Source organism: Cylas formicarius, unplaced genomic scaffold (assembly GCF_029955315.1).
Source record: "Cylas formicarius isolate icCylForm1 unplaced genomic scaffold, icCylForm1.1 PGA_scaffold_10__41_contigs__length_53128322, whole genome shotgun sequence".
Lineage (NCBI taxonomy): Eukaryota > Metazoa > Arthropoda > Insecta > Coleoptera > Brentidae > Cylas > Cylas formicarius.
Window position 1 is genome coordinate 15,664,135 of NW_026844214.1, and position 26,863 is coordinate 15,690,997.

Genomic DNA, 26,863 nt, shown 5'->3' on the forward strand with positions numbered 1-26,863 from the left:
TCTATGCTCCCCTTCTTGTGGAGAGGGGTAATGGTGGATTGTGCTCATTCGTCGTGCCATTCTCCTTGACTTAACACCACTCACATAAAATTGCTCAAAGTCACAGCGATATGCACATTTCGACTGCCGACAACGGACTTGTCCAAAGTATAAATCCTCTGCAAATAAATAAATGTTTTCATAGAAATACAAAACTTTAAATAACTAAAAGAACACCCCATAACTCTGCAACGGAAATACATATATCTTATTTCATCCCCTTCACTCATTAAAGAAAAGAAAAAAATATGCAGAAAATGTGTTTTTATAATGGTAATTTGTTCTATCTATTTTCGTTTTTCAGATCAAAAATACTAGTGTGATATCTGCCTAATGATTGACTCTTGATTCAATAAAAGAAACTAACCTTTACTTTAAATAAGGAATCATTCCTTTAAGTATTTCGCATTTGTTTTGAAAAACCCTGGATAAAAATTTGTGAGTTTCCTAGGAAAACTGACTTCTGTCATTGACTCCTACGCAAAAACCCTATCCATTATCGCCGTCTGCAGGCTAAAAGCCAAAGTGATATACAAATTATTAATATAAAATTATTGGAAGCTGTAAAATCGCTGGAACGATGGACTTTTTACTATTTTCAACGAGGCACAAATGGCACGCAGTTGCGCAAAGTTTAATGTTACGAAACAGAAACAGAATAATAATAAAAAAGTCACATGAAATATAACGCAAGTTTTGTTATATTTAATTTCGACAAGTTTCGGTACGACACACCCGATACATCCCTAATCCAATTAATCGCGAAAACATGTGCTTTTTATGGCACGCATATGTCGGTTGGCGTGGGTTTGCGTTTACGCAACTAATGGAAAATTTGTTTTAATTGCTTGCCTTTTCTAATTACTTAATACTTTTGAATCGATGTCAACTATCCCTTCGGATCCAACGAGGAGATAATTGAAGTGACCTAGACATTTGCAGGTTTCTTAACCGAGTTGCAAATTTTCCGCACAGTGGTCGATACCTCTTCTCAGAATCTGTAACAAAAAAATAAAAAAAACTTTGAAACAAGAGTCTTGTATATTAGGGCATTTTTTAATTTCTCGGAATTTTCTAGACACATTTTATATAAAACAATGTCTCTGTAGCGTTTGAGACAAATTTAGAATTTTATATCAAAAGTGTCGTTTAGATTAATATATTTCTTCGGGTGAGATCCACGTGAGATTTTGGCGAAACGTCTTAGATCTAAATGAGCCATTTTGATTTGAATGGAAAAATTATGCTATATTTTATATAAGGTTCCATTTAATGGATCTTATTTTAAATTCGGACTTTTTAATAGTGGTAAAATAAAGAGTATTTTTTCACATTTTGTAGTAGTCAATTATTGAGCCGCTTAAGAATCTACCAATTATTTTCGATTTGGGACTTTTAGCGAGTTATTTTAAACTTAACAGAAAATTAATGTGTGGTAATTATTGAATATTTTCGAATCAGGCGTAGGCTTTTAAAACACATGTGTTTTTTAGCATAGGTTATAATATAATACAACATGTACATATTGTTGCAGCTTAGAAAAATTGATTTGTGGATTTGAAGATTTGGTGACTTTCGAATCTACTTCATACTATAATATGCTTCTTTTTGGTGGTAACTGCCAATATGGGCTTAAATAACTTTTTAGAGATATTTAATTATAAAAATTGCATGGCTATATCTTTATCATTAATCGAAGTATCGAAGTATCGAAGGTTTTTCCATGTTCGGCCATTTCGAAGATTGCTAATAACTTTTTATTTTTAACCAAATACGACATAAATAAAAGTTTAAGGCCGCATCTCCCTTATTAACAAAGCTAGCATGTTGTGTTTTTATGGCTTAAGCTTGTTTTTTATGAAATGAAAGGTGATATAATAGAAATGTTATAACTATTTTGGATTTGTAGCGTCTAAACTTATTGACGGCCATGTTGGTTATTGAGTGCGCCTGCCTGAGGTCATTGGTTAAAAAACGGTTAAATGTCGTTCATGCGCATGCTGAAACCTCAAAATTTTTTTTGTAGTTGCTTTATAAGTTCTTGGATAAGTTTTTTTTTTGAAGAATCCAGTTTGGTAGTCAGCTTTTTCTGAAACTAACAAATTAGGATACAGTACAGCTTTGCTAATCCGAACTCCACTAATCCGGATTCTCCAGTAATGCGGACAAAATTTAAATATTACTTATTTACCTTATGTATTCTATAATCCGGATTTCTTATGTTTTCCATAGTCAGGATCATGTGTTCTTCGATAATTTCATGTAACTTTTATGGTGTTGTCTAGGTGAATCCCCTAATTATTAAAAAGCCATAAAGGGCGAGTCAAGATTTTCTTAGAGGTTAAGAAGCATGGTCAAATAAAGAGGTGTGTATGTTGTAGAGCTAGCATGAAATTTTGTTTTGAGAGTTTTGAAATGACTGAAAATCAGAAAATAAATATCTTTTTGTTTTATTTTTTGACATTTTTGGTACAAACTGTAAACTCTCAGGTTAGTGAATTCTTCTATACCAATGTTATCGCCTTGTTTCAGCTACATCGAAAATTGTTTTTCTGCTCCGGGCCGTAAGAAAACTCTGCGAAAAGGAGAATATCCTCAAATGGAAACGGAGTTATACGGGTGGTTTATTAAGCAGCGGGAAAAACCTGCAACCATAACATGTTATATTTTAAGAGAAAATGCGATACAACTCTATGCAAAATGTTATGGTGATAACAACTTTAACGCAAGTAGAGCTTTGGTAACCAAATTTAAAAAGAGACAGGCTATTCGTAACCTCAAAGTTAGTGACCCATTTTGTAGCGGTTTAGTAATTTTGGCATTCTGAATCGGACTCTAAAATTATAAATGACAAATAGTATTGAAAAATACACTGTTTAGCGTGCCCATCATATTTATGCATCAAAAATTGAGAGGTATGCCTTGAAACGGGATTGAAAGGCTTATTATTTTTTAATTTTTGTCTGCGGCTCGCTTGCAGACTATTTTAATGAAAAATTAAATAACATTAACCAGTAAGTTTAATTCATAATTCCGTATTGAATGAGTAACAATGTAAAATAAATAATTTACTTTAAATTTCAATCATTTTTCCATTATTTTGAATACACAGTCGTGATCTAATTATAATATTTGGAGAAGCAGGAAAAATCTCGCAGCGATTAATTCTAATTTGATTTTTAGCATCATCAATTCACCTTAGTAACTCTTCTGGGCTATCTACTTTTGTGACTTAATTTACTCGGCCACCTCGACCAATCCACTTGCTTGCAAAATTTTCATTTAACCAGTTTCTTACACCATGCCCAAAGTGAGCTGAAAGAACATCTCCAAGTAAGAAATTTAAGTAAGGAATTTAAATAATCGTGCGCATTGTATCTATTTAATCTGTACCCCTCAAAAGTTTCTCAACGAAAAATTTGACATTTATAATTTTCGAATCATATCAGAAAATTACTAAAACGCTAAAATTTCAAAACTTTCTCTCAAGTCTGCCTAAGAAATGTTAATAAATAAATAAATACAAAAAAAAAAGAGGTTTTTAACCCATGACCGTGCGGCATTCAACGATCAATATGGCGGTTGACAGATCGTCAATGAATTTGGATGCGGCATTTTTGCGACATTATTTGGTCAAAATCTGCGTTAAATTTTATGGGAAAACGCTGTTTTGAAAGAAAGTGACGCAAAGTTTAGGTTAGTGGGTGAAATTTAGAGGCAAGCGCGGAAAGTCAGTCAATGCTGCCTGTGGCGCATTCATTTTTACCGTAGTAGAGCCACAATATTATCTAGTACAGGCATTTTTCATGGCCTACTAAACAAAAAAATTTGTAATGAAAGATATATGCTTCGAAATATTTATTATGTTTTACATATCTTTGAAAAGCTTAATTCCATTAAAAAAAAAACAGTTTACTTTGTGAGCATATGAAGAAAATTGATTACACCACTGAAACCTATATAAAATCCAGACCACTTTTTCGAAAAGTTAACGCATAACTGATTTACGAAGGGAGCCTAAAAAAGCATCATTTTCAAAACCATCCAGTATCTAAAAATCCGATATGGCTATGACATTTCTGTTTGTCGCCTTTAATTTCATGAAAAAGTAGCCATAGGTCAGTAAAGTCGCAACACGCCAACTTTATTAATTAGGAAGTATAGTTAAAATGGGACACACGGTACATCAGCGAAATAGTAATCGAGTTAAACAAAATATGGTAAGCGATTTTTAACAAAAAATATAAAGCTCAAAACCTTTCTAAAATTATTAAGTTGTTCGAGACTCAGATTAACAAGTGCATAATCGGATATCTATCGTCCGATTGCCCAACTGGTCATCACCATTCGTTGGCCAATAAATCATTCAGGAAGAATCCAGGGACGAAACGCTCGCGGGTAGATGCCAAAATAAATATTATGCTCTCGGTTTCGAAGAAGCCTCAAGAAAACCTCTAACGATGGCACAGTGTTTCGTCGACCTAGATTGGAAATTAATCGAAAAACAGTCTCGCGCGATGGACGTCCTAACCACCAAAATCGTGGTAATGGTGCTATTCGGGGTCACGCGATTTTTCTTCGGCGTGTTGCCCCTGCGGTTGTATAAGTCCCTTCGAAAATGGAGGGATTCCAACGAAGATTTCAATACGTTCGTCAATCAGAAGAGGCACGAGAGGGTCAGTTGCGGAGTGGTGATGTGCCAGAGTTTTGGAGGAGGCGTCATGTTTGCAACCTGTTTCCTGTACTTCGTTAAGAAGCTATTTATTACCTATGAAGAACTAAAGATGTGGTAAGTGTTGCCAATTATAGTTGTAGTATTCAGTGAGATAATTCGCTTTCCAATATTTTGCATTTTCGAAAAGTCGAAAAGGAAACTATGAAAATGTTTGCTACAAAAATTTACCTTTTATCCATTAACTAAAATATTTCGCGCCTATAGAAACTACTTCTTTGGTATGACGAAATTAGATGTCGTCCATGCATTAGATGTTTATTAGAATAAGCAAGAAAGAAACGAGTCAAATGAAAATATTTAAAACGTGACAGTTCAAGTAAAATTAAAAAAATCAAATCTTTATTTTTTATTTCATAATCCACAATATTCCCTGTTTTGAAAAGTTATCGTATTACCACTGACGACACAGCCTAGGCTTTAAACTTTATTAACGAGAGCCTTATTTCATCTCTAATAGGCACTTTTTGCACCTTTTATTTTGACGTTCTTGTTTTATTTTAACGTTGTTGTTTTCCCATGTTACCTGTTAAAGTTCAACGCTACCTATGTCGAATAAAGATTGCAGCGTAGGCGGCGTGGCCTAAGTTTCGAAACTGGTAAATATTTTGGGTCCCATGCTAGAACTAGTATGCAACAAGTTTTGCAAAACTATTTCTTGACGCCGTAGGTATTGTAGAAACCTAATTTAATGTTTATATCAACAGCGTTGTTGTACGGATTGAAGTTTATAAAAAAAAAATAATATGTGGGATTCACAGTTTTTGCTTTTTCCATAGTGCTTTCCATTAAGCTGGTATATTCAAAATTGAACACGACCCTTGACACACTATTATTAAAACATTCTTTCACAATCCTCAGGGTATTTCTTTCTCTTAAAGTTACCTAAAAGGAATTTGAGGGTTACCGCTAGAATTGTCACGTTAATAATTTTTTTCTACTCCCGTCTCAAAAACTCCTAATTACCAACCGATCTAGCGTGTGAGAAGTGTCACTTTACCACGCCAACTTCGTTTCCCACGAATCCGAGCCATTTCGGACATTTGCGAGATTTTACCGCACGGTAGTAGAAAAAGTATAGTACGCAACACGTTCGGTGAACTTTTTAACTCACTCGTTTGTTAAAAACTCGCTCCGCTCGTGTCAAATAAACTCGTGAGTCAAATGCCGTTTACTGTACTTGTTGCATAATATACGATTATTTTGCTGTTGGTCAATTTTGGTTAAACTGCCCAAAATACTAATTATAGCAAATCAAAATATTAAGCAAATCTCTCTCTGCCTAACTTAGACAAAAATACTCCGCTGGACATAATAATTTATATCTAGTTAGCGGTACCATAGTTTAGGTCACCATCACCTGAAATTTTTACTCTCATTTTTTAACAAAATGCAGTAAAATAAATTTAAGAGTAAAATAAACTTTACAACTAGCACTGAGCATCAAGCAGACTTTCACTTTGAGAAAATGGTGCGATGTCTGGAGATAAGAAGGTATATTTAACATTCAAGAAATGGCCTCCAAGAGAATATTCGAGTCCAGATTAAATGATTCTTAAAACGATATTTTTAACACATATTTATTTTATAAGGTGAAATATGAAACTTTTTCAAAATTTAGACCAGCTTACAATGGTTTGCACTCTGAAAGTCAGACACAATTTCTTAAAGTAGCGGTTTTTGAAAGTAAATAAAGGTTTAAAAAATATTTTTTTCGTTTAATACTTCGTAATAATAATAATATTTATTTATTTTGTAGGGTTGTGGAAATGACCGGTGAATTGTGTCAAGTGACCCAAATAATTTTAAAAATACAATGAAATGATGAAATAACTAAATGAAATAAATGGAGTCGATATTTGTATTCGGATTTGCGAATCGCTAAGTATCGTATTCGGGTATTCCTTGAAGAGGGTTATATATATATATATATATATATATATATATATATATATATATATATATATATATATATATATATATATATATATATATATATATATATATATATATATATATATATATATATATATTATATATATTATTATTAATAATGATTGATTGATTCAATGATAAAAAAATAGCCACAACACTATTTATTTGCATTTATTATTTGCACACGTTATCTAATAGCAATATATCGGAAATTACCATGCAAAATGAAACTGACAAAAAATTGAAAAAGATCAACATTCAATCGCTAATTTCCGTGGTAACTATTTTAACTGGCATATTATGAAACCTACATAATCCATCAACTCATTAAACTTTCATATAGTGCACATTTATGCAGTTACGCATTACTCCATTTGTTTTTCTTTGGAGATTCTTGTGCGGAAATTGTTGTTTCGCTTTTTTGATTGCTTTTTTTTATAAGTAATGTAATTTAAATATTTAAACGTTTTAATGCAGCTTTCGTGAATTTTACTATTTTGCGTAAACCCTTGATTGATATTAATAATGTCCGTTCCAATTTTCTAGTTACTGAAGTATTTCTCCTAACAGGTACAACTACATTACGGAATACCCATGGTCCCAGGTAGGACTTGGTGTTGGTTTCTTTCTCGTCTACTTCACCGAAGAATGGATCCATTGGATACTTAGTAGACGACCTAGGGCCACGAAAACCAACCTGGAGTACGTTTCAAGTTTCAGACCGATCGCTGAAGAGGCCCTCCTAGACGAAGGAGTTTCCCCTAAACCTTCGAGGAGCAGACGATGCAAGGACCCATCGACAGACTCCGGCCTGGAAACGGATAGCGTGCGTAGCCAAAACGCTGCAGAAATGTTAAAAATGACAAAGCGGGAGAGACTTAACAGCATCGTTAGCGAGTTTAGCGACCATAAGGTGGACCATACATATTTTAAGTATAGAGAGCAACTGGCTCGATACGTTGTCGCGATTATAGCATTGACGATTCACTGGATTATAGAAGGAGCTTCGCTGGGGTTGAGGATGAGACGCATAGAAATTTGGTACCTGTTCGTTGCAGCTACGACGCATTCCATATCGATTTTGTTTTGCATCGGTTTGGAAATGCTACTGGCCAAGACGAGGATGTGGTATATCGTCCTCCAAATAGCCCTGCTAGCGATGGCGACACCGCTCGGAATTCTCGTCGGTATAATCGCCACTATAGAGTCCCTAGGAGAGACGTTTGAAATGGCGGTCATATCGGTCGTATCTGAGAGTTTGTCTTCGGGTGCCATACTATACATAACATTCTTCGAGATCTTGAATAGGGAAAAGGAGAGAAGAGTTCATAGGCTAAAGAGAGCGTTGTGCATTATCGGGGGCTTTGTAGCGATGGCGCTTTTACAATACGTAGAGACTATAGCTGAGATAAGGCAGAGGGTTTTGCTCACGATCGTCGATGTGAAAGAGAATAAAACAATTGTCGCACCTTAAAAAATTATTTACCTAATTGGTTAGCTATTAATGACATAACAGATTTGCTTTCGGAAGTTGTAGGAACATCTGTATCATTTCGTCTATATTTTTTGAAATCGCAAACTAGTGTTCGGTAGAACTTAGCATTATCGCTCTTTGCTGCTGCTGCGCTTTGAAAGATAGGACAAAACAAAAATTAAAACAAAACTTTTAGAAGTAGGGTATTTATTTTCAAATATATACTAATACAAAAAAAATACGTTAAAATATTAAGATATAGGTATTTATTATTTATTTATATTACAGTGGGCTCTTGTAACCATCCCGTTTAATGTAGAGGACAGCTGATATGGATATTGATCAATGTATTTTTATGGATATTTAGAAGAAAATCAAAAAGTTTAAAACGCTTAATAATCTAAAAAGAGATAAATAAAAAGTACAAAAAACAAGTAATAAATTGTTAAAGTCGGGCGTTTTAGAGGGTACTTGCCGCATTTAAAAAAAATGTCAACAAAATCGGAACAGGTCAGGAACATGAGTGATGAAGTGAGTGGCTGGTGACGCCCAGCTATAATAAAATTTCAATGAAATCTTGAAATGCGCTCAAAATTTGCTGGAGGTCTTCAAATTACAGTGTATACATACATTTGTATATCAGATTTTTCATCTGCTTTTTACTAAACAGAGTTGTGACAAATTTAAAACTGAAACGAAAAAGAAAACTGTTAAAATAAAAGCTAACAACTATGAAAGTACTTGTCGTATTTATTTTATACGTTTCATAGATTTTTACTTACGGGGTTCATGACTCGCAGATTTGTTTGGGATAACTGACCCTAATGCATCAAAATTTAGATCAAAAGTTAGAAAACATTTCGTTTCTTAGTCACAAGACGATTATTTTCAGCTTCAAAACACGTTTATCTCATTAAATAAGTATATTTAAGTCGAAAACGCGTAATGTTATTTCATTAAATAGAAATTTTCCAATATAAAAATATTGGCACGTATATTTCTTAATTTTACGATTATTTTTAGCACAGGTTTTGATCACGTTTCGCAATTTTTATAGTTCAATGTGTTCAATGTTTTAAAGGCTTTAACCAATAACAATTATATAATTGTTTTGGTTGATGGATTATGATATAAAAATCAAATTTCAGAAAGTTAGTACACACTTAAGAAGATAAAAGTGCGCTAAATTTTGGACACTTATTAAATATCACCTTATATAATCAAACATATTTTATTTAAATAGTAAATCGATGAGTAATTATTTATTTGTAAAATTTGAAATTAAACTGATATTGGTTGGAGAACAGTCTACATATTTTTTGTATGTCCTATTCCTTAATTTAATTTTCTTAAATAAAAAATATATTTTCTTTAAATTATATCAAAAACTTTGGATGGTTCAAAGCAAAGGTACAGCTAAATAAATTTCTTGTTAATAATGAAAATATTGAAATAAATAACTGTTTTGTGTTTTTTAACCACATATTCAACAATGTCGATAAGACAAGCTGCATTGGAGCAGGCCATAGCAAAGTCATCAATTCAGAAAATCTTGCGCAAACATAAATTTTATCCATACCCATTTTCCACAGTTCTCTATTCAGGAACGGATTTTCCTAGAAGAGTCGCATTCTGTGAATTTATTATAACTTGAACACCGGGAAATAATTCTTTTTGTTGAAAATAACTTGAACAACCAAATTTGTGTTTTTATTCGACATAATTCCCAATACTGGGGCGATTCAAATCAACATACATTCAGTGAACGAAATGATTAAGAATCCTGGAAATTTAATGTATAAATGCAGTTCAATTATCTTAAAAAGTTTTTTCGCTTGCACTTCAATTATGTCAAAAATTTTTTCGCTTATACAACTTAATACAAATTAGTCCTAATTTCTAATTCTAAATAAAACAGAATTATAAAAATAAGAAAAAAATGATTTTCGACAGTTTTTCAAATTCAATTGTTTCTGGACGTCTTTCTAACCAATCCCCAATATCCCAAAATGGATAATTTTATCCTTTTTCTTTACTTTCATCTGGTGCTACTTCTAAATTTAAAAGAAACACCAAACCAAACCAAAGCTTCGAAACGTTACCAGCAATTACGGAAATTGTTTTTAATGCTACCGTTTACCCTCTAGGTTTATTACGAATCGCCGAGTCAATGCGCCAAAACAATTAACCCGATCGAGGCTCATCCATAACTCTATATGACACAATTTTTCCTTTTAACAAATGAATTGTGGGCGAGTCGGGATGCAGTTTTCCAATCACTCGCATTACCGATCTGACCCTTAGTCGCGCGACATTCCGGATGGATTTGATAACCACTAAAATAATGGTAGCCGTACTGTTCGCCCTTACTCGATTCGTTTTTGGGGTGTTGCCGACCAAGTTGCAAAAATATTTCAAGCGCGTCCAAAATGATGGTCTCGATTACACCACCGTCTTGTGCCAATCAATCGGCGGAGGCATTCTGTTTGCCACCTGCTTCCTGCACATCATGAAGCGACTCTTCTTTTGCGTGGAAGATCTCAAAAGGTATAGTGGTATCAAATCCCAATACCCCTGGGCCCAGCTGGCTTTGGGTATCGGTTTCTTCTCGGTTTATTTTCTGGAAGAGTGGGCCCACTGGGCTATAGAAAAGGCTTCCGAAGAAGAAAACTCCGACGTTTATCCTCTGGAAGAACGACCGAAAAAGAACGCGGCCAAGATCAAGAAGAGACAACGCCTAATGCGATGGATGTTGACTGTCACCGCCATATCTTCACACTCATTGCTCGAGGGGCTCTCCATAGGACTTCAAAAGAACCTGGCTGAGATTTGGTATCTCTTCATCGCCGTCTCGTGTCATTTAGCGTCTTTCTCTTTCTGCCTAGGTCTGGAATTGCTGCTGGCGGAAACCAAAGTGCCTTTTGTAGTACTTCAGATGGCTTTGTTGGCCACCATTAACCCGCTAGGTATCCTGTTGGGGTTGCTAGTGACTATAGAAACGCCGGCAAAAACTATGACTAGATCTATAGTGACCACGCTTTTGGAAGGTTTCTCGACGGGCACTATTTTGTACGTCACTTTTTTCGAGGTGTTAAATCGGGAAAAGGAAAGAAGGGTGTATGTGTTACCCCGGTCAGCGAGTATTCTAGGTGGGTTTGTGGTTGTCGCCGTGTTGGAATATGGGGAAACCGTATTTAAGGGCTTCTAGGTTCTCACATCGGTAATTAATAAATGCTTTGACACGTGCACGTGTTTTAATTGATTTATTGTTTGTTTTGGTTCGACTCTAGCATACGACAAACGTGAAACAAGGTGCGCCAAAAATTTAATAAGTAAATACAGGACAGGCGGAAATGCGAAAAAGTTCTATTAGAAAATACTTCCTTAATTTAAATTCGCATGTCTTATGATAATTTTAGTAACCTGGGAAGTGAGGATATCCCGCGAAATGTTGTTGCTGGTTGATTTTTTAACTTGATGCGAAAAGGTCGATCTTTCCGAAACCGCAATTATATTAAAAAAATCAAATTTCAAAAAAACTGCAGCCCAACTAACAATTCTCGCAGCTTAAAGTTGTTGTTAGGAAACTCCAGCTTTCATAAGAGTGTTTATAGTTTCATAAGAAAACCATTGGTGGTAAAACTTTTGTAATACCAATCCAAAAGACTTTAAGTTTTATAATATTGCATTCAAAACGTCTCCAGGTATTTTAAAAAGGTCTTATGGCTTTCTTAAAAATATCTTTACTCTTGATATTTTATCACTCATAAATTTTCATCGACTTTCAATGACGGTGCTGTTTTTCCTTCCTTTGTTTGCACAATCTGAAGAGCATATTTCATTTATATAGTGATCGTAATTTGAGAATGGGACAGCACGTGGTGATTGCTATTGTTCAGATGCGGTCGGCCAACGCAGTTGCCTAGGCAACCATTAAATGTCTGCGTCTTGTGTTCTTTTCAATATTTTTCACTTGATTATTCTTGTATCTCCAGGCAATTTGTACAAATATGAGTCCAGCAAAAATGGGTATAAAATGGAAAATGCTTCTTTAAATATGCATTATGCACCGTCAGTGACGCTAGCTCAAGTGGCTAGTGGGTAGTGTCCCATTCCGGAATTGCGTTCATTCTATCTAGACTTTATCAAGTTATTTATAGAAACTTAAACAGAATAAATAAACAACAACTGAAAAGTAAGGTTAAAATTGCATCATTTGCATTTGAAATGTACGCGCTAAAGGCTCAAACACACAGAAAGCGTTATAACGTAGCGTTTATGGAACGCCCCTCAACGCGGCGTTCGGCGATATTGACTTAACACAACCAGTGTGATCTGGGCGGGCGCTCCAGTATTCTAGTTGAGTTTGTACAGCAAGCTTTACTTCTTCTTGCTTTAATTAAGAGTTATATTGGAGGAGCCGGTAATGGCTTCACCCAGTAAATCAAATGTGGGAAGAACTATGCGCTTTCATGAAGTGAAGTGTCAAAACACAATTTTGAAGAACTCACGATCTAATGCAGTCTAATTTTGATTACAATAAACTGGAAGAGACAAGTTGCAACTCGGGGAAGATTAGCCGTGTGTTTAAGGTATACCTATGGGTAGATATTCGTTCTCACCTGTGATTCTCACTTTTTTCACTCCAAGCATCCGCCTTCTTCGATACATTTGTGTACCACTGGTGAGAGGCATCAAATAGATAATCGCACATCCTCATCTATGCGATGAGCTTTTCAGTTTTTCCCCCATGGTTTTGAAAAAGGGTCACCAAGAACTCCGGTAGTGAGCGGTAGTTCCGTAATTTTGCATAAGCCGAAAAGTTGAAGTCCGATTCTGAGAGGTTCCACTGAGTGCAGTATGCAGGAACAGAAACAGGAACGCCGATCGACGCGTCGTAACACGTTCTGTGTGTGTCTTAATAGTTTTCAATTGGTTTTCACGTTGCTCTTCCATTGTCTTTTAAGCAATATTATTTAAAATATGCGATTATATGAGATATTTTTACATAATGGCAGAGGAAAAATCCTTTGGTGTCAATCTTAGGGTAAATTCAAAATACAATGACGAGGACACGAAATAAATTATATTTTAAAGAAGTAATATAGAAAAAGGTGAAGGGAAATGAAGCAGTTTTTTGTTGGATGTTTAAAAACACTATAGATAGGCTTTATAGTGATAATGAAAATGTATTTCATGCCCTCATAAAACTTATTTATGGTATATAAAGGTAAGGGAAACATCTTAGTTACAAATAAATGACGAGTAAAAGTTTTATATGGGATTTAAATTTGGTTTTATGAAAGCAGCGATTACGTTTCAAGAACAATGGACAGGTTCTCAGGTTTTATAAACTAGGTAATCGAAACATAACCGATATCATTATAAAACAAGAAAATGTTAATTGGGAGCAGTTGGAAAGCAGTGCGATTTTGATTTGGCCGAACAAAAATTTTAATTTGTTTCCTAAATCCTAAATTCGATTTTCTAAATGCTGAACAATCACATTCGATCGCGACGCAAATCGCCATTATAACATTAAAAATTTAGGCAACGGATTGGTGACAATTACACTTGTATCTTGACTTGCTTCGAGTGGACGCTTTTAATTCTGGTGTTTTTGGTACACGGGCTTTGGCCCGTAAAGTGGTTCTTCCAGCACAACTCGTCGGTGTCTAGGTCTTCGTGGCAAAGCGGACACCTCGTGCATCCTTCGGTTAATTCTGAAATGTGCCAAAGCAATTTTTTATTTTCTATTATTTATTATTATCGATTATACTATTTTATATACTATTTTTAAAATTTCTTACTTTAATAGAAACTTCTTCAAGCCATAATTAATATCATAAATGAGACATAAAATGAGTTCTTAGACCCGGTTCTACGATTAATTTTAAAATTCAATTTTGAAAGAACAAAACAGCAATCGATATCATTCGACAGCAAAAATGAAAATGAAACATAGATCAGATCAAATTAATAACAGCATCGTAATCTGTACGATTATTAACTTTGGGTACTTTAAATCTACTTGTTGCAATATGCATTTTTTTTACATTTTACAGCTTGTCAATATGAATTTTATAAAAATGAGATCAAACCTAAGCATAATCAATTCAACACTGAACAGACTGAGGCGCAATACAAAATCTTAAAGTGATCAACGTTAAACCTACTTATAAAACGTAAGCTCATATATTAAGCCAGTCAAGCTAGATGATATTTAATTTCATTCACAACTTTTAACTTAAACAAAAGCATTTTTTATAAATAGATTCAAACTATGTCAACCAGCGGTAAATTGTAATTTATATCAGAGTGGAGAGTTAGACAAACCGCTTTGAAAGCTTTGAGATCATTGGCAAATTCCAAGCCTAACAAATTTGTCAATCTTATAAATAAGTAAATTGAAGAGAACAGGGCCAATATTTGAACCCTGAGGTACACCTGAGAGAACGTTAATGTCCCGTGATGACACACCGTTGATTCTCACTCTTCGCTGCGGAAACGAACTAGACAAGCAGTTTAGAAATATTTTTTACAAAACTTCTGGATTCCTCCTGCGAAACGTCAGCAATTTCGATTCAGCAAAAACCGACGCAGGAGGAATCCAGAAGTTTTGTAAAAAGTATTACAGTAGCCTGTGGAAGTTTCTTTGAAAAATTAAGCAATTTTGTAGCAAAACCTATTTAATTTAGATATTGATAACTTATGGTGAACTCTCAAATGTGTGTGTGTAATATCCGTATATATACAATTTTTTTTTAAGTTACAAGACTTAGAAGTGTTCGTCATCACAGCATTCACTTTCATGATATAACGGATATAACTAATGAGACGAGAAATTTGGATATGTCTGATTGTATGGAGATACATCAGTAATTATAAATAATAGGACGATCATCAAATTTAAGAATTGGTGTAATAAACATGTTTTTCCAAGACTCCGGAAAAATCTGACCGTCAAAAGGGAGATTAAACACAAAAATCCCAGAACACTAGACAGTGTGGTTTTGTACTTATTGACAAATTTAACTCTTCAAATCAACTATTTGTGGCAATAAGAGTAATAAGGCGAAAATTCAAGTTGAGTGTTATTGAATGTTGAAAGTTGTAGTTAAAGCACGATACCTTTGCATCGGTGTTCCTGGTATTTCTCAATCTTTACAGCTTCGGTACAACCTGAACATTGCGTGTAGGATAGGTGCTGTTCACACTCGGTGACCAAGTGATCGGTCAACGCTGCCACCTCTACCACCTGATTACACGCACTGCAGCGTACCAACATTAAACAGGACCGCCAATAGTGCGAATTCATCGAATTACTAATCGAGAGGATCTCGGATTCGGTTTGCCCGCAGAAGATACAGTGCCTACAAAAATGGATTAAATAAAATTTGGCCTGTTCACACTTGTGTCATGTTATTTTTTTCTGTTATATTACATAAGCAAAAAAAATATGTTGTCTCTTCTTTCTCTTTGGGGATTTTTTAGTGTAGTGTAACGAAATAATAAAAAATTTATTTATAGCGAACCTTTAATGTAAAACTTCCCGTCCGGATATTTTTTTTTATGGTAACTATTTTTTAATTTGTAAATCGCGCTGGCCTTTGAGTTTTTGCGTCTCAGTCGTCGTGTAGTTGGTACCGTTGTGTGATTGCAATTTCGTTGTCGCCAAAAAATTTTGCTGTTAGCCATAGAAAATGGAAAACTAACGATATGTTGCCCAATTTGATCATCTCTTTTCAACGCATTTATACACGCATTTTGGAAACTGAAGGTTATACTATACGACCTGGAAGTGAAACCCAACGAAAAACTAATGTTCATAATTATCGCCTTTTCCTCTTATAAAGTCTGCGAGATTGTTATTTTACGACTCTAGGAATCACAAATCGACTTTATCAATCCCGAAATACCAACATAAGTGAAAAGACAAAGACTTGGCTGGTCAAAACCCGCGACAGAGCTTCTTAGAAGTCATCGGGTTACGCGACTCCAGTTTGACAGAAATCATGAACACTGATCAAAATGACTAGAGGCGCATTTTGTTTTCTGACGAGTCGAGATTTGGCCTGTAATCTCCAGGTGTTTATGAGAGGGTTTGACGAAAACCACAAGAACGTTTTACGAAAAGTATCGTAAGTCTAGGGTATTCTATCAGAAAATTTTATTCTGATACATGATAATGCCATAAACGCCGCAAGAGTTACTCAGCAACACTTAAAAGAACTGGACATTCTTGTCTTCATTCAGAACAACAGAACAGTTTCACAAAAAATAAATAGATTTCATTATTTGTCTTCTCAAAGTAATTCTTAAGGGTATTCGGGTTGTATTGCCTCTGGTGTATTGAAAATATCATTTATTAATGCATATTATTATGAAACGAATTAGCTAGGTTGGGATGTCCTTTCTGAAATTTTCAACACAACTCGCAAGTTTATTAAAATGCATTAGGACCTTTTGGAGTTATCTCAAAATGTTCTAACACCATAGGGGGGGGGAGGCTTCCCCATCAGAGATAGGATAGATGGCTTAGTCCGTAGTTCTTTTGTGCCAAATGATACTTAAAATCCAAATTAAGTGTTTAATAATGTCAGTTACCGGGTAATTTTTTCATAAATTCCAAAGTTTTATTTGGTAACTTCGCGATAATTGCCATAGCAACCGCAAAAGTAAAAATAATGCTTCACAAAATCTTTTTAGAGATTACAAGAGAAACTTCTGATTTGTATAGGATGGCGGATTAAAACCAGGAAAGGTAAACTTTCTTTGAACGATTTCGTGGATACTTACTTGTCTTCGTCTCCCTTCTGCGAATGACCGCTGGGACTAGAAACGGCGCTAGTTGAGCTAGAACTCTGTTTGTCGCCAGCTTTATGAACTCCATTAGTCTGAGCCAAATTTCCACCACTCAGACTCTTGGCCAAAACATAACTGTTACTCTTCGACGTTTCTTGGTTGGAGGTATCAGCTGCAGGATGCATATTGTCAGTGCTGATGCACCTATTAATATCACTTTTGTTTTCATCGGGTTCGGGGCTGAAACAGTCCATTTTGGAAGTAACAGAGCATTGCTGGATAATCCTGTTGCGTTCCAGCGCTTCCTGTTTTCTCTGCGAAGAAATACTTGGTATAAGGCGCGTTACTTGTGCTACCAACAGCTACAGCGTTCGTGTAAGGTGGTTTCGGTTTTTATCATCAATATTTTTTTAATAATAATATATATAGTATAATACATCATATGGCATCATGTTTGAAAGTTTCTTTAATTTATGTATTCAATTTTAAAATTTTCATCCTAAAATCAAACAATCATGACAAAAATTTTAAAAAATACTGTGGTAAAGAAAAGCATCCAAAGATGTATTGCGAGTCATATATAAACAAATTAGTTATGTCAATGTTTTGACAATTAAAAAATTCAGTTGGCAATTATTAAAAAAGTATCAGAATATATGCAATATTTCATGTGTTTGTCTAAGCGTTGTAATTGCAATAGCAGTGTTGTAATTCCGCTGTAAAAGTTTTATTGTACTTAGGTGCCCCAAAACATGTCTTCTAAAAGTGGTGGTAAAATCATAGTCGAAAAATCTTTCTCCATTAAGGGTTTTATAAAAAAAGTTGTTCTATGATTTTCCAATGTGGGTTTTCCTCAAACCAGTAATACATATTACACAAATTTACACCTCTGATGCCACTGGGTAGGTATATTTCTGCATTCTTTGAAACATTTTATTTTCTTATGTATCACAAACACATTGGATTTTGGTAGGTAAATAATTTAGTAAGGCAAGGGATAATGTAAGATAATATAAGTTTTAATTTATATTTATTTTATTATTTATCTCAATATTTTAAAATGAAAATTCAGAAATAAAAATATCGGTTAAACCTACTTGTTTAAGAAAATATGAGTTACATCTATTTTGATATAATATTCATATATACTGATATATTCTGATTAAGAAAAAAAACAAATATTTTTAGTTCACTGCAAAATACTCATTGAAAAATGTGAGCACTCACCCGTAAATCGATATTATCAAACTCGTGAAATAACTGACGATAGAGCAGGTTTCGTCGCGTGATATCATCGTCGGGTGGAAGTTGTTTCCTAACCATCCTCGGATTCACCTTATAGACCAGTACCAATATTCTCTCCGACACTTTTCTCACGGCTTCGGCAGGATGGTGCAGACCGCTCGCGCCAAACTCCGATAACGTTCTACACGTTAACCCACTGAAACATCCCTTTGCCAACAGTTTTCCTATCTATTTACAGGGCGATTCGGCCCAAAGTTTCCACGTAGCTTTCAAATTTTTTGGAATCAGAATTTCTCTCACAACGATAACGTTAATCCCTTATTTTAGTCCACGCCATGTGATTTTCATAGAAACTGCCACCTGGTGTCAGACTTAAAAGTAGGTTTGAGGCCATGATTTGAATAAATTGGTATCCAATGTTTCATTTTTAAAGTGCGCGACTATTTGTTTATTAACGATTAAGGTGTGAAAAAACAGTTTTATGACCAGTAGCTGAAGCTACCTTGTTTCGAAAAAAGTGTCAAATAAAAGTTATGCCCCTTGAACATATCTACAAAATGAACTTAACGACAAAACAGAGGCGAGTCAGGTTGATAAGTAGCAAACTCGTTAAACGAGGATATTGGATAAAGGATATTGTTATCAGTAAATAATTGAATGACAGGAAAAAATATAGTGGATATTCAATCTTATCGTCTGGGTAGTGGGTAGCCAATAGGATGAAGAGTTGATAAACAAAACAAATTCGCTAGCTAGAAGTTATAAGAAGATCAAATTAGATATAATCATAACCCTGCCGCCCCCATAGAGTTATTTAAAAATGGCATTTAAATACCGACAAATAGACAAAAACATGGTAATGGAATAGCATAGATTCAGGTAATTAAAAAATACAGATCCCTGAAAACAGATAAAGAATTTACATAGATGAAACTTGGTTCAATACAAACGATACAGTATCCAAAAAGCACCTTCAAATAAAGGAAAACTTATCACCATAATTCAAGCTGGATCAGTAGAAGGATGCATTCCAACTTGCTGTTGCCTGCGAAGAATATTAAGGAATCTAGCGTCGGCTATCATGAAGATACAAGTGCAGAACTCGAACTGAAATTCAAGAATATTTGTTACAAAATGTCATTTATTTTCAATTCAGTTACAAGAAAGATCAACCTTTGGAAGTATTAAATTTATATGCAATTGTCACACAGCCTTTATTGGCTACTGGCAAAACTGGTAGGGGTACACTTTACCGGCATAGTTCTCACTTCACGAAATTACAAAGGGGGAGTCGGGGGTTTCTCGAGGTTGTTACGGTCACCAATCGTTTATTATTTTTAATTATTATAGGGTCGATTCAATTAAAATACACTAATTATAAACTATGTTTGATATTTGTGACCAACTGTAGGGAGTTGGCCACAAATACTCATCATTACTAAAAACCTACGCTTAAGCGGTGTTTTTGTGTATATAGCTCATTCGCAAATTTCTGCAAATTTCTTCCCGATCGGAAAGGCCGTTGCCGGGTTATGATTGGGCATCGGCATCATAAGCGAAGCGTAGCTTTATATAGCTGTATATAGCTATAAACACTAACCGTACCAAGTTTTTTTCTAATTCGCTGATTCATGTTTTTTTTTTGGTTATTGTTAGAATATGCCTTGAACTTTGGTTTGCGCACACGCCCATCATGGTAGAACTTCCCAATCGTTTCAAATAAACAATTAAAAATGCCTAAAGTGGATTAACAAATTAATTGTGTGAAAAATATAAAATATTTCTACCAGGCTGCTTTTATGACCGACGAGGTTGTGGTATGAAACTTTTGTTATTTTTTATAACCGAGTAAAACAACAGATATTTGAAACAGTTTTTGGCATGACCTTTTTGTCTATTAACTGATTCACTCAAGCCGCAGCTCATTTTGTAAGTATTTTCAAGCTTATAAGTTTTTGTACGAAACTTTTTTTCGAAAAAAATATTGCCTCAGTTTCTTTTAACTGGTAATAAACTAATGGTTGAAAAGCTTTGAAAATAAAACCTTGGATACCAATTCAATTAGTAATAATAATAATAATAATAATAATAAATTTATTTAATACTTGGCTATTAAAATTTAAACAAACTAAACGTAAGCCTCTCCTTGAATACTATTAGGCAATACGCATTTTTTATACTAGCGGCCAGTTCATTAAAATTACGAACGCCATCCTAGGATACAATTTTCTGTAGATTTGTAGTTCTTACCATAGAACCATTGAATTGCTGATTGGAACGTATAAACAAAAATTTGACCTTTTTTCCAACAATCATTTGAGATAGCCTGGTTGGTGATCGTGTGCAATTCCATCAACCAACATTAAACTTCCTCTTTTAATGAACTGCCCGACGTTTAGCCAATTTAGCTGGTCGGACATACTCTTTATATGAGTGTATATATCACAGTTCAGTATAATTCTAATAACCCTATTGTGTTGCAACTGTAACTTTTTTAAATCTTCATTCAAACATACAAACATTTCTACCACTGTGCCTAAACCCAATGTTGAACCTGATACGAGGTGGCAATTGCAAGTGCAATATTAATTTGTTTGGATTATTAGCTAACTAGACACATTTAAGAGGCGCACTACACAATTAATAACCAGCGTCTAAAAACGACCCATGAATTTTTACCTCTGCTTGTCGGTAGATATTCCGTGGTTGATGATGAGCTGCTCGACCATTTCGGCTCTACTTAGCGCTAATCTAGGATGAGTGCTGCTACTAACGGGCCTACTCAAATGAACGGGAATTATATGAAGCTCTCTATAATAACAAAATGATTTTCCTCATCAGTAATGTCATCTAACGTTCCCTAATCCAACGCTAACGTCGTCTACAACGAACCGTTTAGGAGTTTAAAGCATACCTTACGCACTTAACATCGGCCATCGTCAGGATGGTATGGACGGCCATATGGTGTATCCTAGCGCTCGTGTCGCCCGATTTTGTCAAAAGTTCCGGCAACACCTTGTCGACGCTTCGCGAAACTTCTGCGGGAGCCACTCTGCGAAAATCGTAATGCCATGCAAAAAATTTTCACTCATTTACAATACAGTTACAGTTATAAATTCATGATCTGCTACAAAAGTCGATGGTCTATTGGAAGCATATGAATAATCTTTAAAAAAAGGCATTTAGACTCCAACCTCATTTTTTCATTAATATAACATTTTTTCAACAATTTTAGGTAAACCGGAAATTTTGTTGCCAATAGCATCATAAGTATAAGCAACAGCATACCGATTTGTTAAATTTGTTTTAGATTCACGGTCAGTGCAATAAGATTGCAGCAAGAACGTGCAGTAAATTCAATGGGTTCCATTCAGGTTTGTACGCGATGAATAAAAATGAACGCATCAATAAAACGAATATTAAAGACAAACAAATAAATGACTTTCCCTAAATTTTGATAAAATATCAATAAGGTCCAAACTAGAATTATTTGGACTGGATAAGTGAAAATTAAAAAAAAAGAAAGAAATGTTGAACAGAAGAAACTCACATTTTTGGGTTACAGAAACCTCCATTTTGCTTATTATAATAAATTGTTGTAATTTAAGTTCGTCAAAATAACACCAAATTTATTCAATAATTTTTGTTTAGTACTAAAACAAACAGTCTTATTTGCTTAAATTGTATTATTCAGGTTTTTTGTTTTTAACTCCAAAACGATTCAAAATAGGTAGGGTATATAGAGTAGTTCTTTTTATTGCCATAAGAAGGTACAGAGAGATCCATTTAAAATTCAGGTTTAATTTACATTTACATGCGATAGCTTAAATCTCATGAAATAATATGATACAGTAGCAGATAATATGATACAAATTTTCCAATTTTCTTCGAAATCGGTTGAAAGATAATTATAATTAAAATAATAATACTAATAATAAAAATTATAAAAAAAAACTTTTTGGTTTCTCTTTATTTTCGATCTTAACTTTTCTTCTACCTTGTTTTTCGGAAATGCAGGAATTTAGGAGATATAGTTTTATGTTCGCTCTGTTCAAATGACGAACAAAAATATTTATAAAACTTGTAAAATAACCTATTATGTACACTTTAAATAGGTGTTCGAAAACGGGCAACATTGTGGGTAGAAATTTGATCAGTTATGTTTTTGACTATGCTCATCGTAGGACACCGTGTTGTTCCACTTGACTATTTAGAAAGCGGCGATTAAGGTTGTAGCTTGTCAACATCCTAGGCACTAGTTTTCTGTAGAATAGTGGTTTCTGTCCAACCTATTTACCAAATAGAGAAATATTATTGTCATGTATATCATGTATAAAGCGGCAAAATCATGATTTTTAAACATTTTGCACATCGCAATTTCAGTTTGCTAAATGATCCAATACGCCAGCAATAAGAATTTAAATTTTGGCCTGTTTCAACCAGAAAATATAATATTAATTGATTTAACCGCTAATCAAAGTTGTCGAGCCTTTTTGAGAAAATCCGCAATACAATATTTTAAATAGAGAAATTAGAGTCAAAAACATAAGTGAACAAATTTTCTGAAAATTCCTAACCCCGTTTTCCAAAAATATCTCTAATGTTCGACGAACCGTGAGACACCTGCTAATGTTCGTGAGTCACTGGATGGCAACGGGTCGCATATCAAATGTGACTCGTATTTCTATCTATAAACGAACACGAATGGTCAACTGGTACGGTTGAAAATCAACATAGTTGACAAAATAGAACCTTACCTGCCTGGAACGAATTGGACGAAAAAGATTCGGATAACCTCATTCGCCAGACTGTAAACCGTAAATACCTTGTCTCTCAAGGATCTATGTAACAGAAAGATAGCAGCACGGGCGGTTTTGTTGGCCGTGTGCATCCTGGCACTGTCGTAACAAAGCAGCTCCTCTTTGAGTCGATTGAGACCTTCCTCCTTGTCGGCATAGTGTTTGGAGTAGAACCTTTCCACCAATTCATTGCCGAACACTAGAATAGGCAAGCTCGCCTGTTTTTTCTCGCGCTCAGTCAGTTTGGACGAGGATTTGTGTTCCTGATCCAATTGGCATTCCCTCAGGAATTCGTTTGTTTGAGAACTGTATTGAATACAAAGTACTATTGAAATTGTAGTTCTTCCAATAACGAGGCTTACTGTCTCAAGGCCGGCAGGGGTTTTTCTTCGTACATTTCATATGTCGACTTGGTAATCGCCCCTGCGGATTTGTTTCTCCTTCTAAACGACCCCCTATTCTGCATACTTGTGGGACTTCCAGTGCTAGGGGAGCCCATTTTGGGACTCTGGTGTCTGGGCGCATGCAGGGGCGACACTTGGCTGGGCGAACTTGTCCTTCTCTCCGATTTGACTGCTGTTGGTGACAGAAGATGCCTATTGTCGGTAACTTCGGCACATTCGTCGTTCTTTGGACAGGGCTGTCACAAAATGAAGCTAATGTCAAGGTCATCTGGTGATGTTTTACCTACTCCATTGGTTTCAAGTAGCTCCTCCACTCGCAGTTCTTGAAAAACCTCATTCCTAAAGTCCTCTATTTGATCTTTTTTGTGTCTAGCTCTATCGTAGTCTTCCAGTTCGATGGCATGCCGTTTTTCAAGCTCATATTTTCCTAGCTTTTCTCCGGCTGACTTCAGCTTGAGCATAGCGTGTTTCAATTTCCTGGCGTATTCGAAGCGTTCCTCTAAAAATTTGTCTTTTCAGCATCTATGATCTGCATTGAATCTTGATACTCACTAGTCACAGCTAAATACTTCTTAATCTCCATATCTCTAATGATTTTGGCAACGTCTGTAGCCACGTACATCTCGAAGGCTAAATCGTCGTAAGGAGAGGTATAGTCTGGGTTGTTTGTAATTTCTTCCAATTTGGAAACGTCTTTTTCATCGTCGCATGTCCGCTTCCCCTCGATATCAGTACCGAGCACGTTAATAGCAATCAGACTCACCTGGATAATTCAAAACTGTTAAAGGAAACAACGTGTTATATATAATACTACCTGTTCGTGGATATTGAAGGGATTGGAATGATTGTCGTGCAGGTTGAGCTTCATGAATGTGGCTACAATTTTGGGTACGTTGGCCGATTTGAGTTCCCTACTCTTGAACTCGGTGGTTTCATTATTGGACAGCGTAATGTATCCGATATAATCCCAGTTGATGTTGGCCACGCTCTTTACTATATTGGTGTCCTCGTTGCTGCTATATAGCTCTATTTTCGATGCTTAAAATGGGAAATATAGAAGGCATATTTAGAATCACATTTTTTATTATTGCTATGTTCAAAAAGCTAATGGACATCTTCTATTGATTTAGGTATTTCGTAATACTAACCATATCCTCTAGATATTACCATTTATTTAGTTTTTTCTAGTTTGATAAGTGTATGATTTGAAATTACTGTTTGAATGTTGGTTATTCTTTTGTGTTAATTAGTTTGTTATGTGCTATGTTATCTAGTGCCTCATTTAAGCAATGATGAAAGGGTAAACCCATCAACTTTGTAAAATAGGAAACAATAATTATCCGCAACATGTAATAGTGAAGTACCAAATATTAGAGTTTAAGTTTTGGTTGGCAATGTCGGAAGTTCTGCTTTAATCGTCAGAAGAACATTAAAAGAAGTCGCATTAAGATTCGCTAGAGATCATGCACCCTGTGACTGGAAAAGAGTTGTGATCACAAATGAAACGAGAGTGAGCCTATAATCTCCAGATGGTCTTGAGTCATAAATACTGGTTATGGTGCAGACGCTAAGAAAGAGCTGGTTCTTATTCGTCGGAGGTCTATGAAGGCAGAATTCGATCTCGAACACATTATTCGAGATCACGCAATACCATTTGAACTATTTAAAAGAAACACCTTCATTTTCATTCAAGTTAATATCAGACTGACATGCAATGACTATTTTGGATTACTCAATCAACATCCAGTGGAGTGGCCACTACGCAGCCCAGGCTTTTTCTAAAAAAGATTACTTCAGCGTCATGTGCCTGCGAGAATTAGCCTGAAAGAGTTAGAGAGTGTTCTCTTGGAATGAGCAAAACATTCCTGAATCAACTATCCAAAACTTAATATCAAACTTCCTTCGACGAATATAGGCAATTCTAGGATCGCGACGAAGTACCACGCTTTATTAAAGTTCATTTGTTTTTTTTGTAACTGGAAATCCTCTTTGTAAAGCTGAATATAAAATTGTTATACTTAATGACATAATTAAAAAAAATTATAAGGATGCATTAATTTTAAACAGGAATTTATATTATTACGACCTGTATTCCGAACTATCTAGATGGTATTATGACCACGATCCGACTCTACTCTACTTAAACAACGACCGAAGAAAATGCCGTTTCACAACGAGGTATCAGGATTCAAACTTGGCAAAGATGTTGGTATAACCGAAAACTAAATAAATACAGGCGCGGAAGGGAAAATTAGGGTGGTTAGACTAGTTTCAAAAATTTAGTATACAGTAGTAGTGAGAATGCGATTATAACTTACGTATGAGATACTGATGAGCGAGTATCTGTATTTTGCTTAGCATGGACCTCTTTTCCAGCCGTACTACAATTTCCTGGGGATATTCGCAATTTCTGGCCGATTGCCATCCCTTAACTGCCGGTCCATGTGCGTTTAATTCCAACGCCCTGTATTTGGAGTCCTCACCTACGGAATTCAAGTAGCTAGAAATAAGACGAGTTGAAAAATGTCTACCAAAGCTCACTGGAGACGTGGATAACAGTCAAACCTATACGTTTAGGCATTTAGTTTTTCAATAGTCTCGGACGTCTTTATTTAGGCACTGAAAACGACGGCATCGTCGACGTAGAGCGGAAAACCAGTGTTAGGAATATTCCGTCGGTATTGATTTTCCGCATGGAGAGGGAGCGGGCGGTTAAATGAAAAATGCTGCGGGAAATATACCGTTACGGAAACTAAACTTTAACTGCGCATTAAATACCTACCACTGAAGTTTTGGAAAATAAGCAGTAAGCATTAATTTTGAACTCTGGTTATTCACGCTAAATGTTATAAAATACTGGGCGATTCATAAAAAATGGGTAATCCCTAAACTGGAGGTACTAGTGATATGACTGAGCTCGACATGCTTGGTACAAATATCGTCGGTTACAGAGATTCAGGGCGTTCAAAGTTTAAAATTTATTCTGAATTTTCTCATTAATTCAGAAAAGTTTATGTGGTATAACAATAAAAATTGACAGAGATTTTTTTGACAAGACAATTAGGAATATCAATATAGCTGAAACATGATGAAAATCTGAAATAATGTTGAATTTTTCATAGAAAAGGTACTCTTGTTTCGATCGCCTAAATCTGTCGGGTTTTGACTTCTTTGCATTTAAAAAGGTAAGTTTTGAGAAGTCCATAAGCTTTAACTTTGAACTGCTTGCGAAACAAATTCATTTCCTTGACCAATGATCTACCGACGAGGAAAGTTGCTCGTGTAAATATTGGCGTACTGACAAGGCAAAATATGGTGGGACCCATCATGCATAAACGCCACATTTTCTCTTAAGGCGAGAGGTACATCTTCTGCTATTAAGTTTAAATGGTGCTGAGGAAAGTTTAAATAACGTGATCCAGTTAGACTG

General features: G+C 35.1%; 2 protein-coding genes across 3 annotated transcripts; one reads left to right on the forward strand and one right to left on the reverse strand.

Moving 5' to 3' along the window:
• Positions 1-4,499: 4,499 nt before the first annotated feature.
• On the forward strand, positions 4,500-11,502 carry LOC132708310 (uncharacterized). Its single transcript, XM_060680568.1, has 4 exons — positions 4,500-4,828; positions 7,277-8,147; positions 10,328-10,378; positions 10,426-11,502. The coding sequence occupies exons 1-4, from the start codon at positions 4,500-4,502 to the stop codon at positions 11,386-11,388; spliced, it is 2,214 nt and encodes a 737-aa protein (XP_060536551.1). The 3' UTR covers positions 11,389-11,502.
• A 135-nt stretch (positions 11,503-11,637) lies between these two features.
• On the reverse strand, positions 11,638-26,118 carry LOC132702849 (centrosomal protein of 104 kDa). Of its 2 annotated transcripts, none has more exons than XM_060671684.1 (13): positions 25,975-26,118; positions 25,752-25,916; positions 24,248-24,471; positions 23,986-24,196; positions 23,721-23,932; positions 23,392-23,669; positions 22,988-23,335; positions 21,145-21,282; positions 20,910-21,041; positions 18,213-18,426; positions 16,980-17,299; positions 15,312-15,553; positions 11,638-13,903 (listed from the first exon to the last, which is right to left on the reverse strand). In XM_060671684.1, the coding sequence occupies exons 1-13, from the start codon at positions 26,012-26,014 to the stop codon at positions 13,749-13,751; spliced, it is 2,679 nt and encodes an 892-aa protein (XP_060527667.1). In that variant the 5' UTR covers positions 26,015-26,118; the 3' UTR covers positions 11,638-13,748. The 2 variants fall into 2 exon arrangements, with proteins under 2 accessions (XP_060527667.1, XP_060527673.1); XM_060671690.1 differs by having other exon boundaries at positions 25,965-26,095.
• Between the last annotated feature and the right edge of the window lie 745 nt (positions 26,119-26,863).

Coding starts and splice junctions, on each gene's coding strand:
- LOC132708310 (XM_060680568.1), top strand. CDS start 4,500: ATGGCACAGTGTTTCGTCGACCTAGATTGGAAATTAATCGAAAAACAG. Junction 4,829..7,276: donor TATGAAGAACTAAAGATGTG/GTAAGTGTTGCC, acceptor TTCTCCTAACAG/GTACAACTACATTACGGAAT. Junction 8,148..10,327: donor TTTTGCTCACGATCGTCGAT/GTGAAAGAGAAT, acceptor TTTACCCTCTAG/GTTTATTACGAATCGCCGAG.
- LOC132702849 (XM_060671684.1), bottom strand. CDS start 26,014: ATGCCTAAACGTATAGGTTTGACTGTTATCCACGTCTCCA. Junction 23,336..23,391: donor CCCCTGCCGGCCTTGAGACA/GTAAGCCTCGTT, acceptor TATTCAATACAG/TTCTCAAACAAACGAATTCC. Junction 17,300..18,212: donor TTGATAATATCGATTTACGG/GTGAGTGCTCAC, acceptor ATTTCTTCGCAG/AGAAAACAGGAAGCGCTGGA.